The 25,319-nt window shown below is 37.8% G+C and overlaps 1 protein-coding gene across 1 annotated transcript in view; it reads right to left on the bottom strand.

The window, feature by feature from the left end:
* Positions 1–7,215: 7,215 nt before the first annotated feature.
* The window catches only part of nr6a1a (nuclear receptor subfamily 6, group A, member 1a), a 39,140-nt gene continuing 21,036 nt past the window's right edge, over positions 7,216–25,319 (bottom strand). Inside the window, exons 3-9 of the mRNA XM_056246928.1 lie at positions 22,054–22,109; positions 18,381–18,547; positions 16,709–16,918; positions 14,285–14,539; positions 10,623–10,744; positions 8,333–8,485; positions 7,216–8,251 (exon numbers count right to left, since the gene is read on the bottom strand). Coding sequence (XP_056102903.1) covers positions 8,115–8,251; positions 8,333–8,485; positions 10,623–10,744; positions 14,285–14,539; positions 16,709–16,918; positions 18,381–18,547; positions 22,054–22,109 — 1,100 coding nt within the window. The 3' untranslated portion in view covers positions 7,216–8,114. The remainder of the gene's footprint in view (positions 8,252–8,332; positions 8,486–10,622; positions 10,745–14,284; positions 14,540–16,708; positions 16,919–18,380; positions 18,548–22,053; positions 22,110–25,319) is intronic.

Here is a 25,319-nt window from a genome sequence, read left to right as displayed (position 1 = left end):
TGGTATCAAATGCTTTAAAATGGCAACCAAAACCAGAAAGACGTGGAAGAAAACGGAAAACTACCGTTCGAATGGATCGAAGAATAGCCAAAATGGCAAAGACTCAGCCAATGATCAGCTCCAGGGTGATCAAAGAAGATCTAAAGTTACCCGTGAGTACAGCAACAATTAAGACGCCTATGTGAAGCCAGGCTATCAGCGAGAAGCCCCCGCAAAGTCCCATTGCTGAAAAAACGACATGTGCTAAAGGGTATACAATCTGCTAAAGAACACATTGACTGGCCTAAAGAGAAATGGCGCAATATTTTGTGGACTGATGAAAGCAAGATTGTTCTTTTTGGGTCTAGGGGCCGCAGACAGTTTGTCAGACGACCCCCAAACACTGAATTCAAGCCACAGTACACTGTGAAGACTGTGAAGCATGGTGGTACAAGCATCATGATATGGGGATGTTTCACATACCATGGTGTTGGGCCTATTTATCGTATACCACGGATCATGGATCAGTTTGAGTACATCAAAATACTTAAAGCTGCAGTCCGTAGCTTTTCCTCTTTGTCGCCATCTCTCTGTTCGAAATCTGTAACTGCAGTGATTCGCGGAATTATCATCTTTACGTGGGTTGTAAATCGGCATGAAACAGCGCGGATGAACACAGTGCTTTGAGGCGAGTGCTGCTGTCAGTCACCGCGCTGTGTGGATACTGTCATACAGAATCACAGATTCACTTTTTGAAAGCTTGAGCAACATAAGAATTTTCATTAGAAAATGTCTTCTGAACAAGTAAGTAACATCCATTTTTGTTCTGACCAACTAAGGGGGAAAAAGCATTCGACATGATAAGCTTCGTTAGATTTAATCAACGCGATTTACAGCAACCGTGCAAATTATAGCCTACTTTGTTCTCAAATTGTTCATGTTAACAACATCACATCAGCATTGCGTGACTAATGTTAAATGTATAGAAGGTCGCCATTACTACGCTGTGTTTACCTCACGGCCGGAAGTACCCGTTTTGTAGAACCGGCAGAATGTTGCGAATAACCCCTTTACTTCCACTGTAACAACATCAAAAACGTCTCGAGTCCTTCACATAAACACCAGTGTTCAAACACCTGCTGTCTGCATATTAGACCTGGGTACAGTTATTTTTAATGCCACTTATCTGTCCATTCAGCTTCTTGGGAAAAACCTTTTGTTGGAGATTTGTCAGAAATGAGCCAACAAATCTCTACTCATATTGCAACAAAAACTGTCCTTCAGAGCTGAAAACACACGTGATAGGAGACTCGCAGAAACCCTGCATGCACACACACAAAGCACAAATTATTATATTACATTCAAACCTTATATGACAATATAATAACTGTATTATTATTAGCATTACTGTCCTCTTTACTTTGAAATATAATACTGTGCTCTCACTGTCTAGTTAATGTCGATGGTTAACTGTCACATGACATGCAGGTAAAACAAATAAAATATTTGATATTTTTAGTAGCCTAAATGTTTTATTTTTATTATTTATTATACAGTAGTCAACATTTGAAGTGGATCAAAACCTTTCATCAAGTTATGCATGAATTTTGAACAATACCCGTTCTTGTCTTATAAGACAATTTTGATTAACTTTTTTGTTCCACTTTAAATGTTGACTACTGTGTTATTAATCATTTTAAACTTTTTTTTTATGACTTAATTATTAGCTTTTCTTTCAATCACAAACCCTGATCTGGAATATCAACTTCATGCAGGTTGCAAGCCGCCGAGTCAGGCAGTGTGAGTCGTCTCTCTCTGTCAGGCGTGTGTTTACACGACCCGGAGAGCCTGGGGTCACCGAGGGGTCACTGAGGCGTCACTATCAGCGCATTCATACTGTTGATTCTGCTGCAGGTTTGGGGTTTATTTTGCGCTGGATTGATGAGGTGCCACTGGTTTCTGTTTGTGTTAAATGATGAAACTCCAGTGTCTTCGGCTCTAGCTGGACGCTGACGAGGTCAAGCTCATCTCTATTAGTGACCAGCAGAATTTGCTGACTTGTAAGGACAGATATCAGCTCAAGCTGGAGGGAGGAGATTAGAAAAATACTGAAGATTTACGTCTTTTATGAAAAATATCTGATTGTGTTTATAGTGGGCACGTTACATGAATAATGCACAAAATAAGGCCTAAAACACTTTTTTTTTAAACGCTCCGTGAACGCAGGTGCTTGACCTTCAGAACATGTGCATCGCCCAAATAATAGGAAACTAAGATAAATATTAAATAATAGCTTTGTTATGCTCCTTTCGTGTCAGTTGAGGTCTGCGAGTTTTGCAAACCTGTTAGGCTACACTAAAAAAAAACAAGTTAAGCCTTTTCTTTAAGATTTACCAATTTTAATTGAATAGTAAAATACCATCAAATTGGATTGAATAATCATTACATATTATGAATTAAGAATTTTAAAAAACCTACAACTTAGTTAAATTTTGTTTTATAATTTTTAGAGGAGCATGGGAATGGACGATTTAGTTTATGTGATTTGTATTAAAAAAATGTAAAAAAAATTGAACGTTTACATTTATGAATGCGAATCACATAAACTAAATGGTCCATTCTCTTACAAAAAGTTTTACCCATTTAAAAATATTCATTCATAATTCATAATATTAATAATATGTAAATTTGATGGAATTTTTAATTGAAATTTTTTAATTGAAAAATCTTAAATACTTTTTTTGAGTGTACTCAAAGCACAGTATAAACCCCTCATTTACGTGATTTTATTTTCTCAAAATTTCACCAAAATTAATAATTTGATCAAAATTAAATATAAAAGTTATGCCTGCCAGAATAGGTAACATGGTGGAAAATGATGGCGTCACTCAGTTATTATAATAAAACAACATGTATTAAAGGAAAAAAAAAACATTTGTTTGATTATTCTTCTTACAGGGACTTATTAGTAACAGGGTTGAATTGTTGAAATAGAATGAGATTTCTTTACTTTTTGTCCAATCAGGCCATATAAAAGGACCAAATTATTAATTAAATTATTATTAATTAAATAATATTTTGGGTTGGGGTTGAAGAGTGTTAAAGAATGTCACTATTGTATAACGGTGGAAATCATGTGGTAACAGGGTTAAACTCAAAATTTGGGCTACAGACGATTATTATAAAATTTGTTATTTTTATTTATTATCAGTACGTTGTATTGTCCTGTGTAATAATTGTATTGTGTAATAATTGTATTATTTTTATGGCTCCTCCCCTTTTGGGCGGTGTCAGGTTTCATATTACACAATTTATTTTAACTACTTTATTATCAAAACCTTTTCTAATCTTGACAAAAAGCATATCGTCGGAAAGAGTCTCAAGGTTGCATATTTTGTGATAGAAGTAATATTTGGACAGAAATGTATTAATTTGATACAGGAGAATGCATTAAACAAAATCAATGGAATGTGTGTGTCACCCAGTGGCTATTTTTTGTAAACAAAATCTAATGGGAACTTCATTTTTTTTTTTTATATCAACTTCAAATTTGGAACACAACTTGATTAGACATATGGCTTTGATTTTATAGTAATTTTAGCGTAAAACATTTTTTATATAAAATAAAAAAATATTTAGTACAGTAAATTTAAACTTCCATAACTTTTTCATACTTTCATTTTTTTAGTGCTTTCACTTCAGCGATAATCTGCTGAGTGCCTTTAAAACAAGACCAAACTAGGTCTATATTCCACAATTACAAACATTTCAGTTTGGATAGTGCATTTTCACATCTATTCTCAAAAAGGAGTTAAAACGAGCTGCTGGTTAATTCTATGTTAGAAACACACACTTCTCACAATTTATTTGTGACGTACGTTTCCGTTGTCCATAGTTCATCCTGCAACGCTGAACAACAAAATATGACAATACGTGGTTTCACAGTTTCATAAGATTCACATTTATTTGGTTTCAAGTCCTAAAACATTCTACACATGCTTTTATAACACACATGGGTCACATTCTTCACAGGTAGTAAAAGTCAGAGGAGCAGAAGAAGAGGTTTGTGACATGGGTTAGGAAAAGCACCTCAGACATCACTCCCAAAAACACACGGACAAACGAGTGTGGATTCGGGCGTTTCAGGAGCGTGTCTGTTCCCTGAGATCATCACCCATGTTTGGAAAGCTCTCGTCTGGCTCTGTACGGTTTGCTCAAGCCCCAACATTCACCAGTGTTTCTTCCCACCGGATCGAGAATAAATCCAAAGAGAACTGATTGAAAGAAGCTCTCTGGCTACGACAACACTTTTTTTTTTTTTTGATAGTCTTTCAAGAACCAATCAGGATACCCGTAACAATCAAGTGAAAGAAATCTGATTGGCTTAAAAAAAAAAAAGGTGTAAAAGCATTAACATGATCACGATGGACTGACGACAAACTTGTAAACAGTTGAGAACTAAAAAATAACATCATACAGACAAGAAAAAAAGAAAAAAAAACATTCTTCATGAAAACAATTCACAAACAGTGTTTACAACTAGGAATATAATACTGTTCATTTCACATGTAATAATTGCACTGAGAAACAAGTCTTCATTGAAGAGTGAAGCAGCATCTGATGTTTATATCAGGCCATATCACACACACTCAGAAATGAACGATTACTTGGGAGGCGGATGAACAGGTGGAAGCTACGCTCTTATCTCCATCTCCCAAGTTTCCAGAATCGCATATGAGAAGGACAAAGTCACTGGTGCTTTGAAACCAATAAATAACGATTAATACTTTGCCTTAATGAAAGCACGCTACATGATGACACACAAAAGAGGTAGTTTCAAATGAAAAATGTATAAAAAAGAAACAAACGAGGACGCTTTGTAAGAACACAAAAAGGCCTAAATGGGGAGTGTGGCTCTGCTACGAGATTCAAAGGCTTCTCGCAAACGCCAGAGGAACAAAACCGTCAGAAAAGAGATATTCCTGAGTCTCAAGGCCCATTGAAACACTGCAGGTCTGACTCCAGGTACAGCGCTGAATAAAAGACGAGCTCAGCGGGGTGTTTAAAGCAGCGAGGCTGTTCCTCTCTGTTCTGGGGAAGCTTGTTTCCAACACAGAATGAAAAATAAAAAAGGTAATTGCGACTTTTTATCTCACAATTGCGTGATATAAAGTAGCAATTGTGAGTTAAGACAAAATTGCATGATATAATGCAGCAATTGTGTTATAAAGTCAGAATTGCAAGATATAAAGTCAGAATTGCGTGATGCAAAGTCAGAATTGCGCCATATAAAGTCAGATTTGCGTGATATAAAGTCAGAATTGCGTGATATAAAGTCAGAATTGCGCCATATAAAGTCAGAATTGCGAGATATAGTCAGGATTGTGATATAAAGTCAGAATTGCGAGACGTAAAGTCAGAATTGCGATATAAAGGCAGAATTCCGAGATATAGTCAGGATTGTGATATAAAGTGAGAATTTCGCAATATAAAGTCAGAATTGTGAGATATAAAGTCGCAATTGCGAGAAATAAACTCAAAAATCTGACTTTATATCAGGCAATTCTGACTTTATAACACAATTATGACTATTTCTCGCAATTCTTACTTTGTAACACGCAATTCTGACTTTATATCGTGCAATTCTGACTTAAATCACTCAATTCTGACTTTATATCACAATTCTGACTTTAAATCGCGCAATTCTGACTTAAATCACTCAATTCTGACTTTATATCGCGCAATTCTGACTTTATATCGCGCAATTCTGACTTTATATCACGCAATTCTGACTTTATATCACGCAATTCTGACTTTATATCTCGCAATTCTGACTTTAAATCACACAATTCTGAGAAATAAAGATGTAAACTCCCAATTGTGAGATAAAAAGTCAGAATTACCTTTTAAAATGATTTATTCTGTGGCAGAAACAAGCTTCCATACTATTCTGACTTGGCCGATGGCTTGCAAATGCGTATTATCTCAGTCTACGTCGTGTGTTTTGGAGTTCTTACCTGTAACAAACACTTCCCCAGTATCAGGAGTTTAGTCTGACATTTAGCTAGCTCACACTCTAAAACAAAACATTCACCACATCTACGACAGCAAACGATGTACATGATGAAGGGGATGATGGATGACACGACGAATGAAACGCTTAGGATTAAGGGCGTACGGACAGAGCGGTAAATGGTGGTTTAGCTGCACTCGAGACGGGCCGTTACCAGGCTGAACGTGCGTCTTTGGTTTGGGCCCCTTCGTCATTGTCTGGTGCAAAAATGTAAACATTACTCGACGCATATCGAACGTGTTTGGAATGTCTGAAAAAATGAGCGCATCCTCTGATAGAAGCCTCGGCAAAGGCGTCGGATGGCTTGTGTTTTTTTACTTTTCCTCGAATTGTGTTTTTACAGTAAAACTCACTGCATCTGATACTCAAAACCTGAAACAAAATACCCTTCAAAAAAACAACAACAACAACAACAACACTCCCCCCTCCCTAAACTCATAAAAAGAAAACTTCTAAAAAGGACCTACAATGTCCGGAATACTACAAACTACTAAACCTACAAGTAAATCTGAGAGGGATGTGAGTGAATTAGAAAAAAACAGTAACTTTACCCTGTTTAAAATGTGAGGGAAGCAGATCGGGCCTGAACGAGACTGTGAGGAAATCCATTTCTCTCCCTTTATTGTGGTTTGGGAACATTGGGAACTAATCGGATGCTAATCCTAACAGACAATTTAGTGACTGAATCTCTCCAGTGCGAAATTTTAGCTGATAAATAGTTGAAGTGTGTGTGAAATGGGAAATTCTGATTAAGCCCATACACCACTTTTCTCTGTCGGACCGAGTGCAAACCGAACGAAGTTTCCCGTTTTATACTGCAGAAACAAATATTCTCCTAATTTGGATTTTCGTCTTGTTTTCCAGGACAAACATTCTTAAATCAAGACACAAGCAAAAATTACAAATTAAGTCTTGTTTCTAATGAAATAATGTATCAAAATTAAACATTTCTGATTAAAACAAGAAAGAAAAAAACTGCCAATGAGGTCAGAAAAATAAACTTAATTCCAAGGGAAAACAAGTTGATTTTTCTGAACACACTGACAGATATTTTTCTTTCGTTTAAGCTTAAACTCACTTCATTTTGGTAAATTTTTTCAGAAAACAATCCTGAATATCCTAAGTCGTTTTGCTTCTCAAGTCTTGATTAGGGTTGCAAACTTTCCAGGATTTTTGGGAAACTTTCCAGGATTTTTGGGAAACTTTCCGGGATTTTTGGGAAAGTTTCTGAAAATTTACCGGAAATGTTCAGCCCCTTTGCAACCCTAATCTTGATCTAAAAAAGTTCAGATATTTGTACTGGAAAGCAAGACATAAATACTAAGAAAGTAATTTTTTTATTCTCCCCAGAAATAAGGGCTTACTTCCCTCCAGATTTGCATAACACTTTGGTCAAAACAATAAAAAAAGAGAAAGAAATCAACATAAACAATATCAACACACATATTCTGTTGTCAAGTAAAATCCTCACTTCGTCCTCAGCCTATGATTGTGAAACATACGCGTACACCTCTCTTTAGTGTAAACAATCCCCCTCTCCGTCGTGGCCTTGCATAGGAAAATAAAAACCACGCGTTGAAGAGGTCACGCGACTATTGAACGTGTTCGAGGACCGCAGAAACGAAACTTCCCGGAGCGTCGCAAGACAGAGAGAGAAAGGTTTTCTTCCTGAGGTAGTCTTTCAATACAACAATTCCTTTCATACTTATCTGTCCCTATCAGCACCCAAAAGAAAGCGGATAGACGTATCAAATAAAACCTTAACCGATCAGTGGTTACACGTCACATATCGCAGTTGGACTGAAGCGTGTGAAATCCACTGCGCTTTTTGTGCATTTTCATTTTGAAAAGGAGCATGTGCACAGTGTGGATCAACATACATTCAGCTCTGTCTGGTAATAAATAGAGAGAAAAAACAACACTAATCTAAACAAAATGCATAAAATAGTTTCTTATCACATTCATGAGAGGAGGAGGAGCGTACCGGAAGCCCCACCCCCAAATATAACACCCGCCCCCGTGCAATAAGATGGGGAGGGTGTTTTCAAGGGAGGGGCGGGGCTTAGTTGGCAGGAGCAGAGCCCTTCGTGACGCAGGGGGAGGAGCCTGTCCTGTAGTTGCTCAGACTTGACTTACAGGAGTGCAATACTGCCTTGAACAGCAGGGGGAGCTGCTCCAACGGGATGTTGACTAACTTCCCTGAAACACCAGTGAAGAACAGCTGAGTTTAACTGCTAGTCATACCTTAAACAATAGGTTTATTGTCTCTTCTGGACTTACCTGCAATGCAGCGGATCTCTGGCAGACACATCATGATCTCGGGAAAGCGTTTGGGCTGGTGAGGGTACTTGTACTCAGTGTAATCCTGACAAACGTACCAGTAACGTTTGTTCAACTGCTCCAGCTGGGTCACATTGGTCAGACCACGGATATCTAGACAAACATGAAGAATCATCACAGTACAGGAAATTAAACAACGTTTGAAAAACACAAGGCTTTTCTATGTCATGGCATTTTGATATTACGCCTCTATTATTGTTGATTCTCTATATATCTGTTTGAGTGGTCAGTTTTCATGAGGAAAGATCAATAATCAGTCCAGAAGAATACGTTTATATACGCCAGGGCTCGACATAAAGCCTTGTCATGTTTCAAGTGTCATATGATTTTTTTGTGGTGTAAATATAATTTATTCTTTATTAACTTCTTTAATGTGATCAATAAATTCAATTAGAATAATAAGACACTATAAGGCTGTTACCAATCAAATTAAATCATTTACACAGATAAATTACAACTGCATTAGATAATGTAATAAGATTGTTTTAAAAAAATGTAAATATAGAAATAAGCAATAAAAACGCTACTTTTAATACTTAATGAGTTATTCATTCAAACGATCCATTCAAACGGCTGATTCGTTCAAGAATGATTCGTTATGAGTGAGTCATTGAATCTTTTGCTCAACCGATTGGTTCAAAGCGCTGGATCGTTCAGTAATGGAGTGAGATGCTGTGAGATGCGCTGTGGTTCTGCTGGGATCTTTGTTTGGATCTATTTTCGCTGCTGAAATAGTACAAAAACACTCAATATTACATCTAAAATTTAAGTAACTTAAAGCAGCACTAAGTAGGAATTCCGTTTTTGTCAAACAGCGACCCCTAGAGTCGCTGTGGAGTACTTGTACTGTCGTGAATAGCACTCACGCAGAGATGGCTCGCACTCACGGCCGGATCCCCTCCCCCTGTACACCGGTACCTGTTCAGTAGGATGGACGCTGTAACGAGTGGAAATAAGGTATGGCCCCTTTAAGAGCTGCGCGTGCCCTGTTTAACTGTCGGCAGTCTGTATTGTATGTGCGCCTCGAACACCACATGTAGACGGCGCCGGGTTATTTCTGTTTGATGCTCATTTTATCAGATCTGTTTTTTGCCGTAAAGCAATTCGTTACCCGCCAGCCCAAAGTTGCAAGGGTGGTTTTGCGGCTCACAGGCACCAGGGGGGTGCGAGACGACCACCATTCAACACGAAATCAGTAATATAAACATTACAATGACTCCAAAGCTGTTCGGTTAAGGTAAAAAAGTTACTTAGTTCACCTTTAATATTACCTTGTTTATTGAACTGTTGAATGAAATCAGTGTCACTTTTTTAATCATGATGGTATTCAGGAAAACAGCGCTCTTGATCGTGTGATGTTGCTTGATTGTATCATATGTTATAATTATAAAAATTCAACAAAATTCAAATTCAGTATGTTAACTGAGTTTGTGTGAGATGCGCTCATCTGTCTGCGCGAGCCTCAACAGCGTCAGGTCATTACATTACACACATTATTGTCCACTATCAATTGCCACTTACACTATGTCGTTTTGGTGATTCCCTAGTTTTTGTTTTGCTATTTGTCAAGTCAAATTCTCTTTCACTTTTCCCTTAAGCGTTAACATCGAGCCCTGTAAAGTCTGTTGTATTGCAAGGTAAATACTAGGGGTGTAGCGAGACTCTAATGTCACGATTCGATACATATCACGATACTGAACTCACGATACGATATTATTGCGATACTCCAAGACATGATAAAAGGTTGATTAAAATGCTAAATTTTATATTACATTGTGTGTGTAAATGAATAGACTTGGACTTGCTGCTGAAACCCAAAGCACAGGACAATAGAGACACCAGAATAAACATATTCATGATTCTGAAGCTGAAAATACTTAATTATTTTAGATGAATATGCTTGAACTCTGTCACTGACTAGATATATTTAAAATAATGTCGACCACTTTTTACTGGTAACATCAGACATTTGGCGTTATCACTATCAGGACCCAAAAATATCCCTCCATTACATTAATATACATCATATTCAACATTATATATAGCAGTTTAATGCAGTACTGACACTAAAACTCTGAAAACTTGAATTTTTCTCACAGTAATTTAATTTTGGGTAAATTATACACAATACATAGTCACTATCCACGATACATATTGTTGCATTTTTGTATTGCGATATATTGTTACACCCCTAGTAAATACGAATGAATGCGTCTCAGTGGCGTTTTACCTTGGTTGAGGAAGTTGATGGCCTTCATGCAGGCGTACTCCTCGTTGCTGACCTTCAACTGGTGGAACTTACGGAACAGATATATCAGTTTCTCCATCACCTCCATCCCATCCTCACTGAAACTACACACACACACACACACACACACACACTCCATCAATGCACTACAGATTTCACAGCTGACCTCACAGGCCCCTTTTTTATAAAAGTTAATTTATTTCAGTAATTCAACTTAAAAGGTGAAACTAATATATTATATAGACTCATTACATGCAAAGTGAGATATTTCAAGCCTTTATTTGTTGTAATTGTGATGATTATGGCTTACAGCTCATGAAAACCTTTTCACAATAATCATCAAAATTATAACAAAGGCTTGAAATATCTCACTTTGCATGTAATGAGTCTTTATAATATATTAGTTTCACCTTTTAAGTTGAAGAATTGCTGAAATAAATGAACTTTTGCACGATATTCTCATTTTGAAATGAATGAAATGCTGAATATGCGCACTAGAGTAAAGGCCCGTTCACATCAAGGACAATAGCTATACAGATAACGATAAAGATATAGTTCTAAAAATCGTTCTCAATATTAAAGAATATCAGATTCACATCACAAATATAATGGGAAATGCACAGTTGAAATCACTTTCAGAACGAGTTTATCCAGCTGATCAATGTAAAAACACTGACAGCCAATCAGAATCCATCCTGCTGTAACGAGCGCGAGCATTTAAAGAGACGCGCTTAGAGTAGACCGAACGACATATTTATCATTATAGTTATCGTTCTCGGTGTGACTGTGAACAGCTTCTCCTCACAAGAGCCGACATCCACACATGAGAGTTTTTAATAAACCAGTTTCTGAGATGTGTTATCATCTGATTCCATATCCGTGCACATCCTGTTAGCCATTAAACCAGACTTTATGAGCTTAATTTATGTTACTAATGAGATAATACGGATACATTTGAGTGGGAGACCGTATATAATGTTTTAGTGACAGAGTATATCTTGGTGCTAAATCACTTCATGAACCCATGCCACGACTTACCCAGCACCATTCATCTACTGTTCTGAATCTGATCGGTCTCTACGTTTATCTTCCGCTCTCCTTTACTTACGACGCTCTCTTTGAACTGTCTCCCTAAAGCTGGGTCGTGACCTTCGGCGTGTACCTGCCCCGTTAAAGGCCAGCGTTTCACTGCCTCAGACCTCATGCCCTGCATTTCTACCCAGCATGCAACAGTAAATCTATCCAGGAGATCAGGAAGAGGCGGGTCAGAGGTCAGGTGATCGCAGACTAATTTACACACGCCACACACACTCCCCTCCTCCACGTCAGCTCTAGTATTTCGTTCTTCAGGCTACGGGTATACGAAGCACGGCTCTGGAAATGGAATCGGACCAAAAGCAACAAGACCAAAATGTAAAGACGTTCATAATGTTACAAAAGATTTCTGTTTCCAATAAATGCTGTTCTTTTGAACTTTCTGTTTATAATGATTCCTGCACAGAAAAATAATCACGGTTTGCATAAAAAAATGAAGCAGCGCAACTGGTTTCAACATTGATAATAATCATAAATGTTTCTTGAGCAGCAAATCCTCATATTAGAGTGATTTCTGAAGGATCATGTGACACTGAAGACTGGAGTAATGATGCTGGAAATTTAGCTTTGATCACATACATTGTAAAACATATTCAAATAGAAAAAAGTTATTGTAAATTGTAATATTTATTGTTAAATCTATTTTTTTTACTGTATTTTTGATCAAACGTGAGCATAATACTTTTTCAAAACATTAAAAAAATCTTACCGACCCCACACATGCAAACACACACACACACACACACACACACACACACACACACAAGCACATAAGAGACATACACATGCAAACACACACATGAGCACACAAGCATACACACACATGAACACATACTCACACACACTCACATACACATACTCACACACATGCACTCTCTCTCTCTCTCTCACACACACACACACACACACACACATTCACTCACAAACACACACATACATAAATTCATTTATATATACATATATTTATATATACACACACTCATACACTAAAATGGTATAAAATAAGTGTTTGTTTTGTTTTAATATATTTTATTACAATTTCCTATACATTTTCATATATATATATATGAAAATTTTAATTTAAATGATTCAATTTGAATAATAATTTTAAATGCATTATTAAACTATTGTTTACTATTAAAATGTATATTATAACAAATAATATTATACAAATTTAATTAAACTTTTCATTGAAATTTTTATAATGAATCTATAATAGAGAAAAACCCCCAAAGAAAACAGAAACAATGAAAAAAAATGTATATCAATGTTGTAAAAAGCCATGCGAAAGCACTTTTCAAATAGTTTCTCACAAACACACACTAGGAAGCCATAAAAACCTGATTTCTGAGGAGATGGAGACATACAGGGAGAGTCAGGTGAGGCTGTGTTTTACTCTGCCGTTCTCCCACACACACACACACACACACACACACACAGATGCCTGAGCGTATCTGAAGCATGGAGAACCGTCTAGCTGCAGTGATTTAAAACAAGCTCACAAGAGCGGGAGGAGATATTCCTCAGGTCCGTGTTTTAATTCAGTTCTTTTTAATGATTCAAACCGAGAGCTGGGAATAAAAAAGGTGGGTGACATAAGGAGCTAAGCACATGGTCACTTAGGGTGTGTCCAAATCCACTTTTGCTCGTTTAACGGCGAGAAAAATGGTCGGCGCTCCCGGCGCTGGTCTAAAAGGGTCGTCTCTATTCTCTTAATGAGTAAAGGGTGTGTTTTGTCTTTATTCTCTTAATGAGTAATGGGTGTGTTTTGTCTTTATTCTCTTAATGAGTAATGGGTGTGTTTTGGGCGTAACGTGCAATAAACCAATCAGAGTCTCTTCTCCCATTACCTTTAAAAGACACTCGCGCCGCTGCGGATTCTCTATTTACATGGAGGAATTTGCAAGCAGAAAAACTGAATGCTTCTCTAGTGATGAAGCGGATCTGCTCGTGCGCGAGGTTAAAGCTGTGTGTGTGTGTGTGTGTGTGTGTGTGTGTGTGAGGTTAAAGCAGAACATCTACGGGACAAGCCGGATTCCACCATCTCTTTATCTACACAATATAAATCATTTACACGGTAATCCTTTTATTTGTAATATTTGGCATGTTTGTGAGCTTTGCCCTGAATGTGTTTCTGGTGACTTTGAGTGTGTGTGTGTGTGTGTGTGTGTGTGTGTGTGTGTGTGTGTGTGTGTGTGTGTAATAAGCAGAGTGTATGTGTGTTGTAGACCCGCCTATAGGCTCATATTACTAATGTTCTCTTAAAATAAAATAAAAAATACTGCACCATTGACTTTAGAGCAGGTTTCAGTTGGTCAATGGCTCAGTCTATTTCAGTTCCTCAAAATAGCAAAACATCAACAATGCGCCTGAACACACACCTCGTTCTCAGATCAGCCTCCCATGGGCGCACAAATGAGCGCTAATGTATTTGCTATTTAAACAACGTGGCGCAGGACGTGAAAATGATAACTGCGTCGGGCTGAAACTGGCAAAACACACTTGCGTCGCACCGCTGTATGATAGGGCCCAGTGTGTGTGTTCCTCACCTCTGCAGCTCTTCGTCTGACGGGGTGTATTTGTCGGTAACGCCGGCGAGGTCTCCGAGCACCTGAGCGCTGTAGACCGTCAGACAGGCCAGCAGGATCAGCTCCTGCCAGGTGGCGCTCAGGAGACGCGTGTAATCCTCGATGGACAGCTCGCAGAAGAAGGGAAGCTTCTTGATCCAGGAGATCTGCCTGAAGAGAAGCTCGTCTGCCAGCCGACACAACAGCGCGAACAGCTCCACCTGAGTGACCCGATACCTTCGCAGGACAGAGAGAGAGCGTTATGAGTGACGGTTCACATGGCTGTTAATTCGGATGCATTTGAAGTCAGCGTTTTTATTTCAAAGCACTCTCCGTCCACACTAGCTTTTCCAAAAGTTTCTTGTCCACACTGAAATCATCTTAAGCTCAATTTATACTTCTGCGTCGAACTCACATTGCTAGCTAGTTTTAACACATTGCTAGCATGTTGTTAGCATGATTTAGCATTCAGCTAACATAATTTATCATGTTGCTAACATGATTTAACAAGTTGCTAACAAGATTTAACACATTGCTAACCCGTTGCTAGCTGATTAGTATGTTGTTAACATTATTTGACATTTTGCTAACATGATTTAACATGTTAACAGGATTTAACATTTTGCTAACATTTTTTACCATGTCACTAACATGATTTAACACATTGCTAGCATTATTTAACATGTTGCTAACATGATTAAACACATAACCTGTTGCTACCTGATTAGTATGTTGCTAGCATGATTTGACATTTTTGCTAACATGATTTAACACATTGCTAACAAGTTTTAACATGTTGCTAGCCTGATTTACCATGATTGCTAACATGATTTAACACATAGCTAGCATTATCTACCATGTCGCTAACATGATTTAACACATTACTAACGTGATTTAACATGTTGCTTGCATTATTAAACACATTGCAAGCATATTTCTAGCATGATTACCATTTTGCTAACAATATTTAACACATTGTTAACATGATTAACACATTGCTAGCATGATTTAACACGTTTGCTAGCTTTATTTAACACATTGTTAACATGATTAACGCATTGCTAGCATGATTTAACACGTTTGCTAGCATTATTTAACACATTCTTAACACGATTAACGCATTGCTAGCATGATTTAGCATGTTGTTAACATTTACCATGTTGCTAGCATGATTTAACACATTGCAAGCATGTTGTTAGCATTATTTAATGTTGCTAACATGATGTACCATTTTGCTAACATGATTTAACAAGTTGCTAACAAGATTTAACACATTGCTAGCCTGTTGCTAGCTGATTAGCATTTTGTTAGCATGATGATAATATGATTTAACATGTTGCTAACATTATTACCAAGTTGTTAACATGATTTAGCACATTGCTTGCACATTTAGCATGTTGCTAACATGATTTAGCACATTGTTAACATGATGTTAGATTGTAAAAAATGTTAGACGGACATCCAACTAAAATGTTTTTAGAAAAAAAAAAACGTTCCATTAACAATATAGATGAAGTTTTGAGAACAGAAAGACCAGATAACTGAACAAACATTCTATTAATGTTACTGGAGGAACGTTTGTTCATAACTTAGCCAAAGTTCAGAGAACGTTCCCTGTTACAGATATATCCATCAGTACAATGTGCGTCACATGACTAAACGCGCGTAACCGTTTTCAAATACCTCAGTTTTCACAGTCCACACTACACTGTAAAAACAGCGTTTTAAAATGTATCCAAAAAACTCAATGGAAACATGTCAATTTCACAAAAAACTCCCATATATTGCAAAAGATTTACCTCGTATGAGGTGGTTTTTCAGGCAATTCGAAAGGAATATTTTGCAAAACTTCAATGGGAACTTTTTTTTTTAAAATATTTTTTTTCCGCATTTACAGGTCACCTGACGTACGTAAAAGTCGATCATTCTTTAAAGATGGCGCGGTGTGTTTGGACAGAAGACGAGACCGAGTTCTTTATTAAACTCATAAAAGACAAAAGTATTACGGGAATACTGGATTCTAAACAACAAAGAAAAGCCACAATTTCTCAAGAGCTTGAAGCAGAAGGAGTGAGAAACACTCATAAGAGCCGCTCACAGTATAAGAGTCTTTCCTTGCCATTAATGCTGTGATAACACGCCTACGTCTCCTTCAGTTAATAATAATGGCTAGTGCGGCGGCTGCGATATACGTAAACCTACTAACATCGTCGCCATGATGTTTTGGAATGACTTATTGTGAGAGGAAAAAATTACGTTTAGTCGCATAACATCGGATAATGGAAACGCCAATAAATATCGCAAAAGTTTTGCGCAAATCTGTAATGGAAACGCTGCTGGATTGCCAAAACGTAAAGAAAAAGATGCGTGTGAATGTAGACGCAGCCCGACTGAGGTGTGGTTTACCCGTCCTCGATGAGCATTGGCGTAGCTAGCGGGGCCAGTTCCTCTGCTGCCACCAGCTGGCTGATGAGCGTATGGCTCTGCGGGTACAGACTCCGCGGCTGCGCGGCGTATCCGAACAGGTGAGGCAGGAACTGATAGTGCTGGGCCATCGCATTACCAATGTACTGTTCCCTGAAAGCAGCGGTGTAGCCGTTCAGCTCCACAGAGCGGCTGCGAGAGAAAGCACAGGAAGAGGAATAAACGTCAGAAGACTTCGTACATGCAGAACATGTTTGCACTTTCTGTAAAGCTGCTTTGAAACAATATGTATTGTGAAAAGCGCTATACAAATAAATTTGAATTGAATTGAATTGAATGTTTATTTGAATGCATTTGAGGAAAATACAAAGGAATGCAGTCTTTAAATTCGTGTGCATTGCAGCTGAAGGCTGTCATCTAAGGAATTTTTTTTTTTTTTTTTTTGTGCTGAACAACGATTAATCGCAACCAAAATAAAAGTTTGTGTTTACATAATATATGTGTGTGCACTGTGTATAATTATTTTGTATATAAAAAGACACACACGTGCATGTATACAGGTGAAACTCGAAAAATTTGAATATCGTGCAAAAGTTTTTTAATTTTATTTCAGTAATTCAACTTAAAAGGTGAAACTAATATATTATATAAACTCATTACATGCAAAGTGAGATATTTCAAGCCTTTATTTGTTATAATTTTGATGATTATGGCTTACAGCTTATCAAAAGCCCATATTCAAAATTAGAATATTACATGAAATCAATAAAAAAAAGGATTTTAAATACAGAAATGTCGGCCCTCTGAAAAGTATAATCATGCATATGTACTCAGTACTTGGTTTGGGCCCCTTATGCATGAATTACTGCCTCAATGCGGCGTGGCATGTATGCTATCAGCAAAATAGTCTCATTTTTCGAGTTTCACCTGTATTTAAAGGGATAGTTCACTTTGAAATACATTTTTGGTGACGTACACGGCGAGAGATCACTTCCGGCGCTTGCCGGAAAAGACCGAAGCGCCCGCGCCCTCAGATCACTTGGACGTGGCTGTGGTTACAAGAGGTAAAAACGATATAAATACTGTTCGTTTTCTCACACAAACCGCTCGTTTCGTGTCTTAGGCCATTAATGTGTACTTACATTTACGAGTCATTAAATCATGTTTAATTTGGACTTCTCTGTGCATGCTCTTTGAGGTGGTGACCATAGACCTGCATTATATGACTGACAGACAAGAACGGTTTGACCTAAAAATATCAAAATTGAAACTACTGCGGAAACAAAGACACCTACATCTTGGATGCCCTTGAGGTAAGCTAAAACATACCAAAAATTTATTTCAAAGTGAACTATCCCTTTAAAACCTGTGTATAATTATTTTGCATATATAAAGACACACACGTGCATGTATATATTTAAGAAATATATAATGTATATACTGTATATATATATATATATATATGCAAATATTTCTTAAATCTATACATGCACGTGTGTGTCTTGCAAAATAATTATACACAGTACACACACATATTTTGTACACACAAACTTTTATTTTGGATGTGATTAATCAGGATTAATCGCTGCACGTGCTTTGTGAATTGTTCCTACACTGAGTTCCACACGGTTGCAGCGGAGCCGGGAATACTCACTTGGAGGAAAGTGTGGATACGGGCGAGGGCTGATTCCCATCGGAGACGCCGTTGCCGGGAGAACTGTGGTCGCTGTCGCCGTTGTTTCCCCAGGTGTGTTCCGGCATGTTAGCTTCATCCTTAAACTCCTGTCCGGACATGATCCGTTCAATCTCCTCATCGGAAATCTGCACAAAGAGAAATTGTTGATCTAAATCCCAAACCGGTGCAAAAATCGACGAGTCATTTATTAAGACTTTTTTATTTACTTGTTCATGCTTTTGAAGTTGGTCAAGCACATTTGCACATTTTATTCAAATTTGAAAGGAAGTCATTCATTAAGGCTAAAGGTTTATCACTTATTGTTGTTCAGTGAATTTTTGCGAGCAAGTTGGTTGCATGAATTCACTATTGTTTTAATAAACAAATTCAAATATCTGCAAAATACCTAATATCTTGAAGGTAGAGAATCCCAAAAACTAAATTGAACCGTTTTAAATACTCTTTCGTACCCACCTCTATCAACATTTTAAATAGACTTGTACGCTGAGGCCTGGGAAGTGTGCAATAACTTGGTGTTCTGCTTGTTGTAATTTGTTTTAATTTAATTTTTTGGTGTAATCTTTTATTGAACGTGTCATGACTGTTTATGTAGCCTATGTGTACGTCTTTAGCTGTTATTTGTATTTTACGTGTATTTATTGTCTGTAAGGGCAGCTACTACGGTAACGCTTCCTTTTACAGTACAGTACTTACATGTACTTACAGTGTACTTACCTAGAAAGTACTGGCTAATATAAGGTAAGTACATGGGTTAGGGGTAGGTTCAGGGTTAGTACCTAGTTATTACCCAGTAATTATAATTACTATAATAAGTACATAATAAGTACATGGGTAACAGGACTGTAAAAGGAAGCGTTACCGCTACTACTATGCACTACGCACTCTTGAGTCCGTGACAAATTTCCCCATAGGGGACAATAAAGTATATTCTATTCTATTCTATTCTAAAATATAATGAATCAATTATTAAGACAAAAGGTGAGGTCACATGTACATTTGTGGAGAATTTATTTTGCAGGTAAAAATCATTTCAATTGGAAATTCCATCTGGATTTTTGCGTTAAGGTGAAAGATGGGTTCAAGTTGGTAACGCAGATTGTTTGTCAAAATTCAAAAACTTTACGGCCAAAGTTGTAGTCACATTGCATTGTTCAGCTAATTTTCATGAGCAAAAATTTGTCGTTTAAGTAGGAATCCATGCAATCTGGAATTTCATAAGAGGGCAAAAGATTTCCCAATGCAGATTTCGCAACGGGTTCAAGTTTGTCACACAGATTCACCAAAATAATTTTTTAATCAAAATTCCCAAACTGTGCAAAGTACGAGTCATTCATTAAGACTAAAGGTCTGGTGTTTTTGGCCGATTCCTATTTTAATAAACTATTAGCTGATTTCGATATTTGTCACTTGCTCTCTTATTTGAACTTTAGTCATTAAAATAGATAGTGTTTTGATCAAAAACGCATGCATTAAGTAATGATAGCTAGTTTGTTGCTGCATCATCAAATAATTTCTAATGAACATGGATTGGATCCAACATAAATACAACAAGACAAAGGTACATAAAGTTATTTAGTCGAGTAATGAGTGATTTCTCAGAGTGAGTCTTTTCTTTGTTGTAGCGGCCTTTTTCATGCTGTAGCCGATATGCCGATGGTTTTAAATTGATCAAAAATCGGTGAAGATTTCGTAATGAGATCAAGTTGGTCACGCAAATTTGAGGCATTGAAATTGCAAACTAAATTTAGCTGACATTTTGTTAATGTGACCGCGTACCTTAAGAATGTCTTAATCCCCCTGTAATAAAAATCCAGCTTTTAATGTTGTTTATGTGTCTATGTGGTGTTTTTAATACGCTTTAAGACAAACCATGTGTAAGTTCATAAGTCGACAGCATTGCTGAGTATTTTCTGCTTAAAACTGCAGTGAACCAAAGACAGTCTCAAAAACACGGTTTGAAATCGCTGGTGTTTCTGACGTCACAAACGACCTTGTAACCAATCAGATCAACGTGTGATCGTCAACCAGTGGATCTCTGAGCTGAGTGAGTGAGTGGAGGCGGGGCTCATTTGCATATTCATAGAACCGCGCATACTAAATGAGGCAAGGGTGTCGAGTTACATTCAAACTTAAGGCATGAAGAATTTTTTTCAATGAAAAAAAAGTTTAAATATGAAATTTTGGTGATCAAAGATGAGTTGGTAACACTTTATTTTAAGTTGCTTGTAATAAGCAGTAATTAACAGTTAATAAGACACTTATAAGACCTTGCATATAAGCATTAACTACTTCATATAAGGGTTAATTAAAGGTCCAGGCCCTGAAGAGATCAGGGAAACTACTCCCTCTTGGGAAGGTCAATTTTTAAGTGACTGGGAGTTTGTGTTACCATTTATGTTTGTTCGGCTGTTCTAAAAGTGCAATGTATTGATACTTGAGAAATTTGTAATTTAATTTAATTTATTTATTATCATTAGTTAATGCTCATATGCATCTTATATGCATCTTATAAGGCCTTATAAATGTCTTATTAACTGTTAATTACTGCTTATTACAAGCACCTTAAAATAAAGTGTTACCGATGAGTTTTAAGGGATAAAATGATTCACTACAGCGGGACTTTAAGAGAGTCTGTCGATTTCATCTCGTAGTCGATTTAGACCACAGGACAGGGACAGAAAGACGTTATCTATTGACCGTGCACAAAGCGCAACTCCATGAGCACTTAATGCGAATACGACAAAGAGACAAAACAGCGTTTAAGTCAAGGCCGTGCAATAAAGAATTCCCTTTTTAATTCAATTGAGGAGTTCGAGCCATCTTTAACAATGTTTTATTTTGTCAAAGGTAAAGCAAACTGCTATTGTGTGTCGCAGAGGCAATTAGGCCGAGTCAATAAGACGCGTTCTCTAGTGCTGGGATCAGGTGCAAACAAGAGCGCTATATGGACTAACAAGCTTCGCTTTTATACACACTTCGTCCTGTCTAACACAAGCACGAGAAACTCAGCGAATGCACTGAACGGAGCCTGAATGATCAGAATGATGTTGGAGAAAGTTCAATTCTACACACCTAAAATAACACAAACCTCTATATCAAAGGCCAAGTTGTGGATTATTAGGCAATTCAAGAGTCACACAACTACACATTCCCCTTATAAGAGAATTGAAAACATTCAGCTATATCCACTGCCATTCACATCCACATAACGCCAATGCAGAACAGCTGCTAAACACGATGATTATATAAAGTCAGATGAGAAGAATGACACGGCAGTCTATTCACTGGAGCTCTGGCCTTGAGAACAGCGACGACTCCAATGAAATTAACATCTTTAAATTAGGCGAAGGTCACAAGGCACTGCGGGCTATTTATCCCAAAACTCGTCTTTAATTTGCGACAAAACTAATCAGCTCTATTTCCTCAATTCACGACTGGAGAGGGCAGGAACGCAATGCCGGAAACTTGGGATGAATGGCAGTAATTTGTGACTTTAAAACAGTTCTGATGAAGAGAAAATCAAGTATTGAAGATTGCTAAAGAACAGAGAGATCAGGCCAGGCCATCTCATCAGCTTTAGTTTTCAGAGAAAAGTGTGTGTGTGTGTGTGTGTGTGAGGGGCTGTGTGTACCTGCACAGGCCCGATGCTTTTGTTCCTTCCTCCCGGCATGCCATCTTCTCTGATCGCTGCAAAACACAAAACCAAATCATCATTTACAAAGAATTTTACCTTCGAGATGAGAAATTCTTGCTTCGCCTCTTTTCAACATTTAAAGAGGTCTGTATGTCCCTCATGTAGGCGATTTAGATGTTAAGAGCTGGGTCTAACCCCAAGAAAAGCTGAAGATGGATTGGTAATGCTGCTCGTTCTTTGGCCAGAACATTGACGTTTGGTATGTTTTGATGAGCAACCTATTATAAGAGTTTCCTAACATCAATGTTTTGAGTCTAATATTCCCCGCATAATATAGAAAAGCAATAAGCCTTAAAAGTAGAGTAGGCATGTTCGGAGAGGCTAGCAATAGCATGTACTGTACTCTGTATTTGAGTCTCATGTGCCACTGAATGTTGAGTAATACTACTGTATGTTGTTGATCACGCAAACGCCCCATACTAGGAAAATAATCCTCCATAACCTCTAAATAAACCTCTCGTGGCTTACTATGAATAACGCATTAACAGTCGCATCCGTCACTGTAAACGGAAGGTGTCAGTAAGTAAGTGCAACGCAAGATAAATAAAAACGTACGACAGTTGAGAAAGATCCCCGGGTTTGTGTTTGTTATTTGTTTGTGTGTTAGACGGTAGGCAAAAAAAAAAAAAAAAAGTTGTCTGATATTGATCTAAATAAATATTGATATAATTTAATATGTGGTTGGAGGTTCTCATCTATGGCTTTAATATTTCGCAAACACTTTTATGGAATTCTGTGAGTAAGGAATAATTTACATCCAGCCGGTTATTATTACACGGCTCTGTGGAATACTTGACTCTGATTGGTCAATCGCGCCATCCAGCGGTGTGTTATTAACATAACAGCAACACAGAAACACAGGCTCATCCGGGTCACTGTAGTCAGCGGCGCTATACACTCGCTAGGAACGTTTTTTCTTTGAGGAAGTTTTGCATTTGGTGAGCTAATAAAATATTAAAACTCAATATTTTGTGTACAGTTATTCAATAATGCCATCCAGTATCATGGACTCGCTCTCTCTCGTTTCACACAAACGCTCTGCTGCCGCTTGTTATCTCAGAATAAACCCCTTCGCCTCGGGGTCCTCATCACCCTGTCGGGGTTTATTCTGAGATAACAACCGGCTGGATGAACATTATCCCTTACATGACATACCGCTGGATGGCGCGATTGACCAATCAAAATCAAGTATTCCATAGAGCTGTGTAATAATAAAAAATAATACCATTTTGTAACACTGTGAACATGCATTCTTTCTAGAGATGCATGAATGCACCAGGTCATCTTTGTAAATGAGAAGTGGTTCTCAAACAGTTTACCTGGATAAATGAAGGTTAAAAAAAAAAAAAAAAAACCCCCCCACATTTTATGCGCTGTAGACACATTATATTAGGCATCCAGTTTGATATAGTGTCTCCAGAACTACATGACTCTGCATTGTGAAGAGCCAGTGTCAAGGTCCAGCACACTTCTCAACGCTTGCTGCCAGTTTTCACAATGATAGGTGTCACTTTATAATAGCTTGTGGCATTTTCCCCCAATGTTAGTTTACCATATGAAACACCTAATTGGTAAGAGTCACCCTGCTGTGAACTAGCCTGGGAAAACCCAGACAACTTCGGGCAAATTTAGATTTGCTCTGAAAGTTAGTCTGGCAAAGAGCTCATTCAAGCCCATTTCCAATCCGTCGAAATCGCGGCACCAATCAGAAACGTTGGGGCGGGCTTTACACGTCATCTCCTTCATCGCTCTGATTGGGTTTAGGTCTATCCGCGACGTCCGTTGGTGACGCCCCTCTGGAAATGATTTGTCTATGACGCTTTGCCAGACCGTAACTCAGTTACAACTGAGAATGGTCTGGTTTTAACCAGGCTAGCTGTGAACACCAATCTAAATTAATCTAATCTAGTTGACTGCTATCAGGATGTGAAGAGAGTTTCAACCAGTATAACTGAAAGTGTTTGTGGAAACCATTGCCTGCCTTTAACTGTAAGCACAGTTCAGGTGGCTTATTGCTTTTATAAATTTGCAACTGATTTAAAAGATAAATATTTAAATAATAATTCACGCATCATTAAAGGGGCTATGTGTAGGTTTTTACTTTAAAAAATCTTTAAGATAGAGTCTTCATTTGTACATTTATGAGCCAACCATAATGTAATAGAAAGAATGACACCTTGACTGTCCACCTCTATCAGCCTGTAGGCTCAATTGACCTATGGCCAAGCCACGCCCCCAAACGCGATGAGCCAATCACAGTGCGCATAGCTAACCCAATACACTCGAACATTCTCTGCTTCCACGTCCATTGAAAGGCATTGCAGTTAGTCAGTTTTCATTCGTTTTTATGTTTTTTCTTTTCATTTTAAAATGGTCAAACGCATCTAGGTATCCCGAGAGGCTGGGCGACGGTGTGTATTTTTTACCCTTTCCCAAGCCACATCTCAACCGAGATAAGTGTCTGCTCTGGATAAAATTATGCGGTAGACCACAACACCAACTAAACAAGAATTAAACAAGGATGTCTACATCTGTTCTAAGTCAACAACGTATTTGAATGTTATCTTTAACATCTCTAACGTAACGTTAGCCTAACATTAGAAAGCATTGATGTTAGCTTCTAGCTGCGTTGTACATCATGTCACTTAGCTTCATTAACGTATCTTTAAATAACGGAGATGACAAATGTTAGCAATGTTGTGCTGAATGATTCATGTAAATAATGCAGTGCATGAACAATGCTGATCCTCTATCTTGTTGTCTGAGATGGTGATGGCTACGAGATGTGGTTTATCACGTTTACACTGTGACCTGTACATTTTTGCCTGGAGCTGAAGCTTTTCATCGACCTTCTCAACAATAAAATTATTAATATAACCCTCCAATGCATAGTTAAGGCCCTTTTGGTGACTTCGAGATGATATATAATCTTTCTGTCTCCAAAAATCATCAATTGCCTCCTGTGAAATGTCTCCTACTGTGACAGCTGCCATAGCGCCTGTCACCGAATGTGGACTGTTTGTCCGAGTGAGTGGAGGAGGCGTGGCTTAGCCATAGGTCAATTGTGTGTGAAGGAGTCGGGTCCGAGTTGGCGCGAAAATTCACAAAATGTGTCGTCATGCGCGTTCTCGTCTACTTGGGCTTACATCCGTACGGCAGCCATTAGTAAGCAGCGGCAATCGCTAGCAGTAGTGTTTCAAATG

The sequence above is a fragment of the Rhinichthys klamathensis genome, unplaced genomic scaffold (assembly GCF_029890125.1).
Source record: "Rhinichthys klamathensis goyatoka isolate OS25496 unplaced genomic scaffold, OSU_Roscu_1.1 h1tg000040l_1, whole genome shotgun sequence".
NCBI classification, from domain to species: domain Eukaryota; kingdom Metazoa; phylum Chordata; class Actinopteri; order Cypriniformes; family Leuciscidae; genus Rhinichthys; species Rhinichthys klamathensis.
This window is presented reverse-complemented; position numbering and strand designations above follow the sequence as displayed.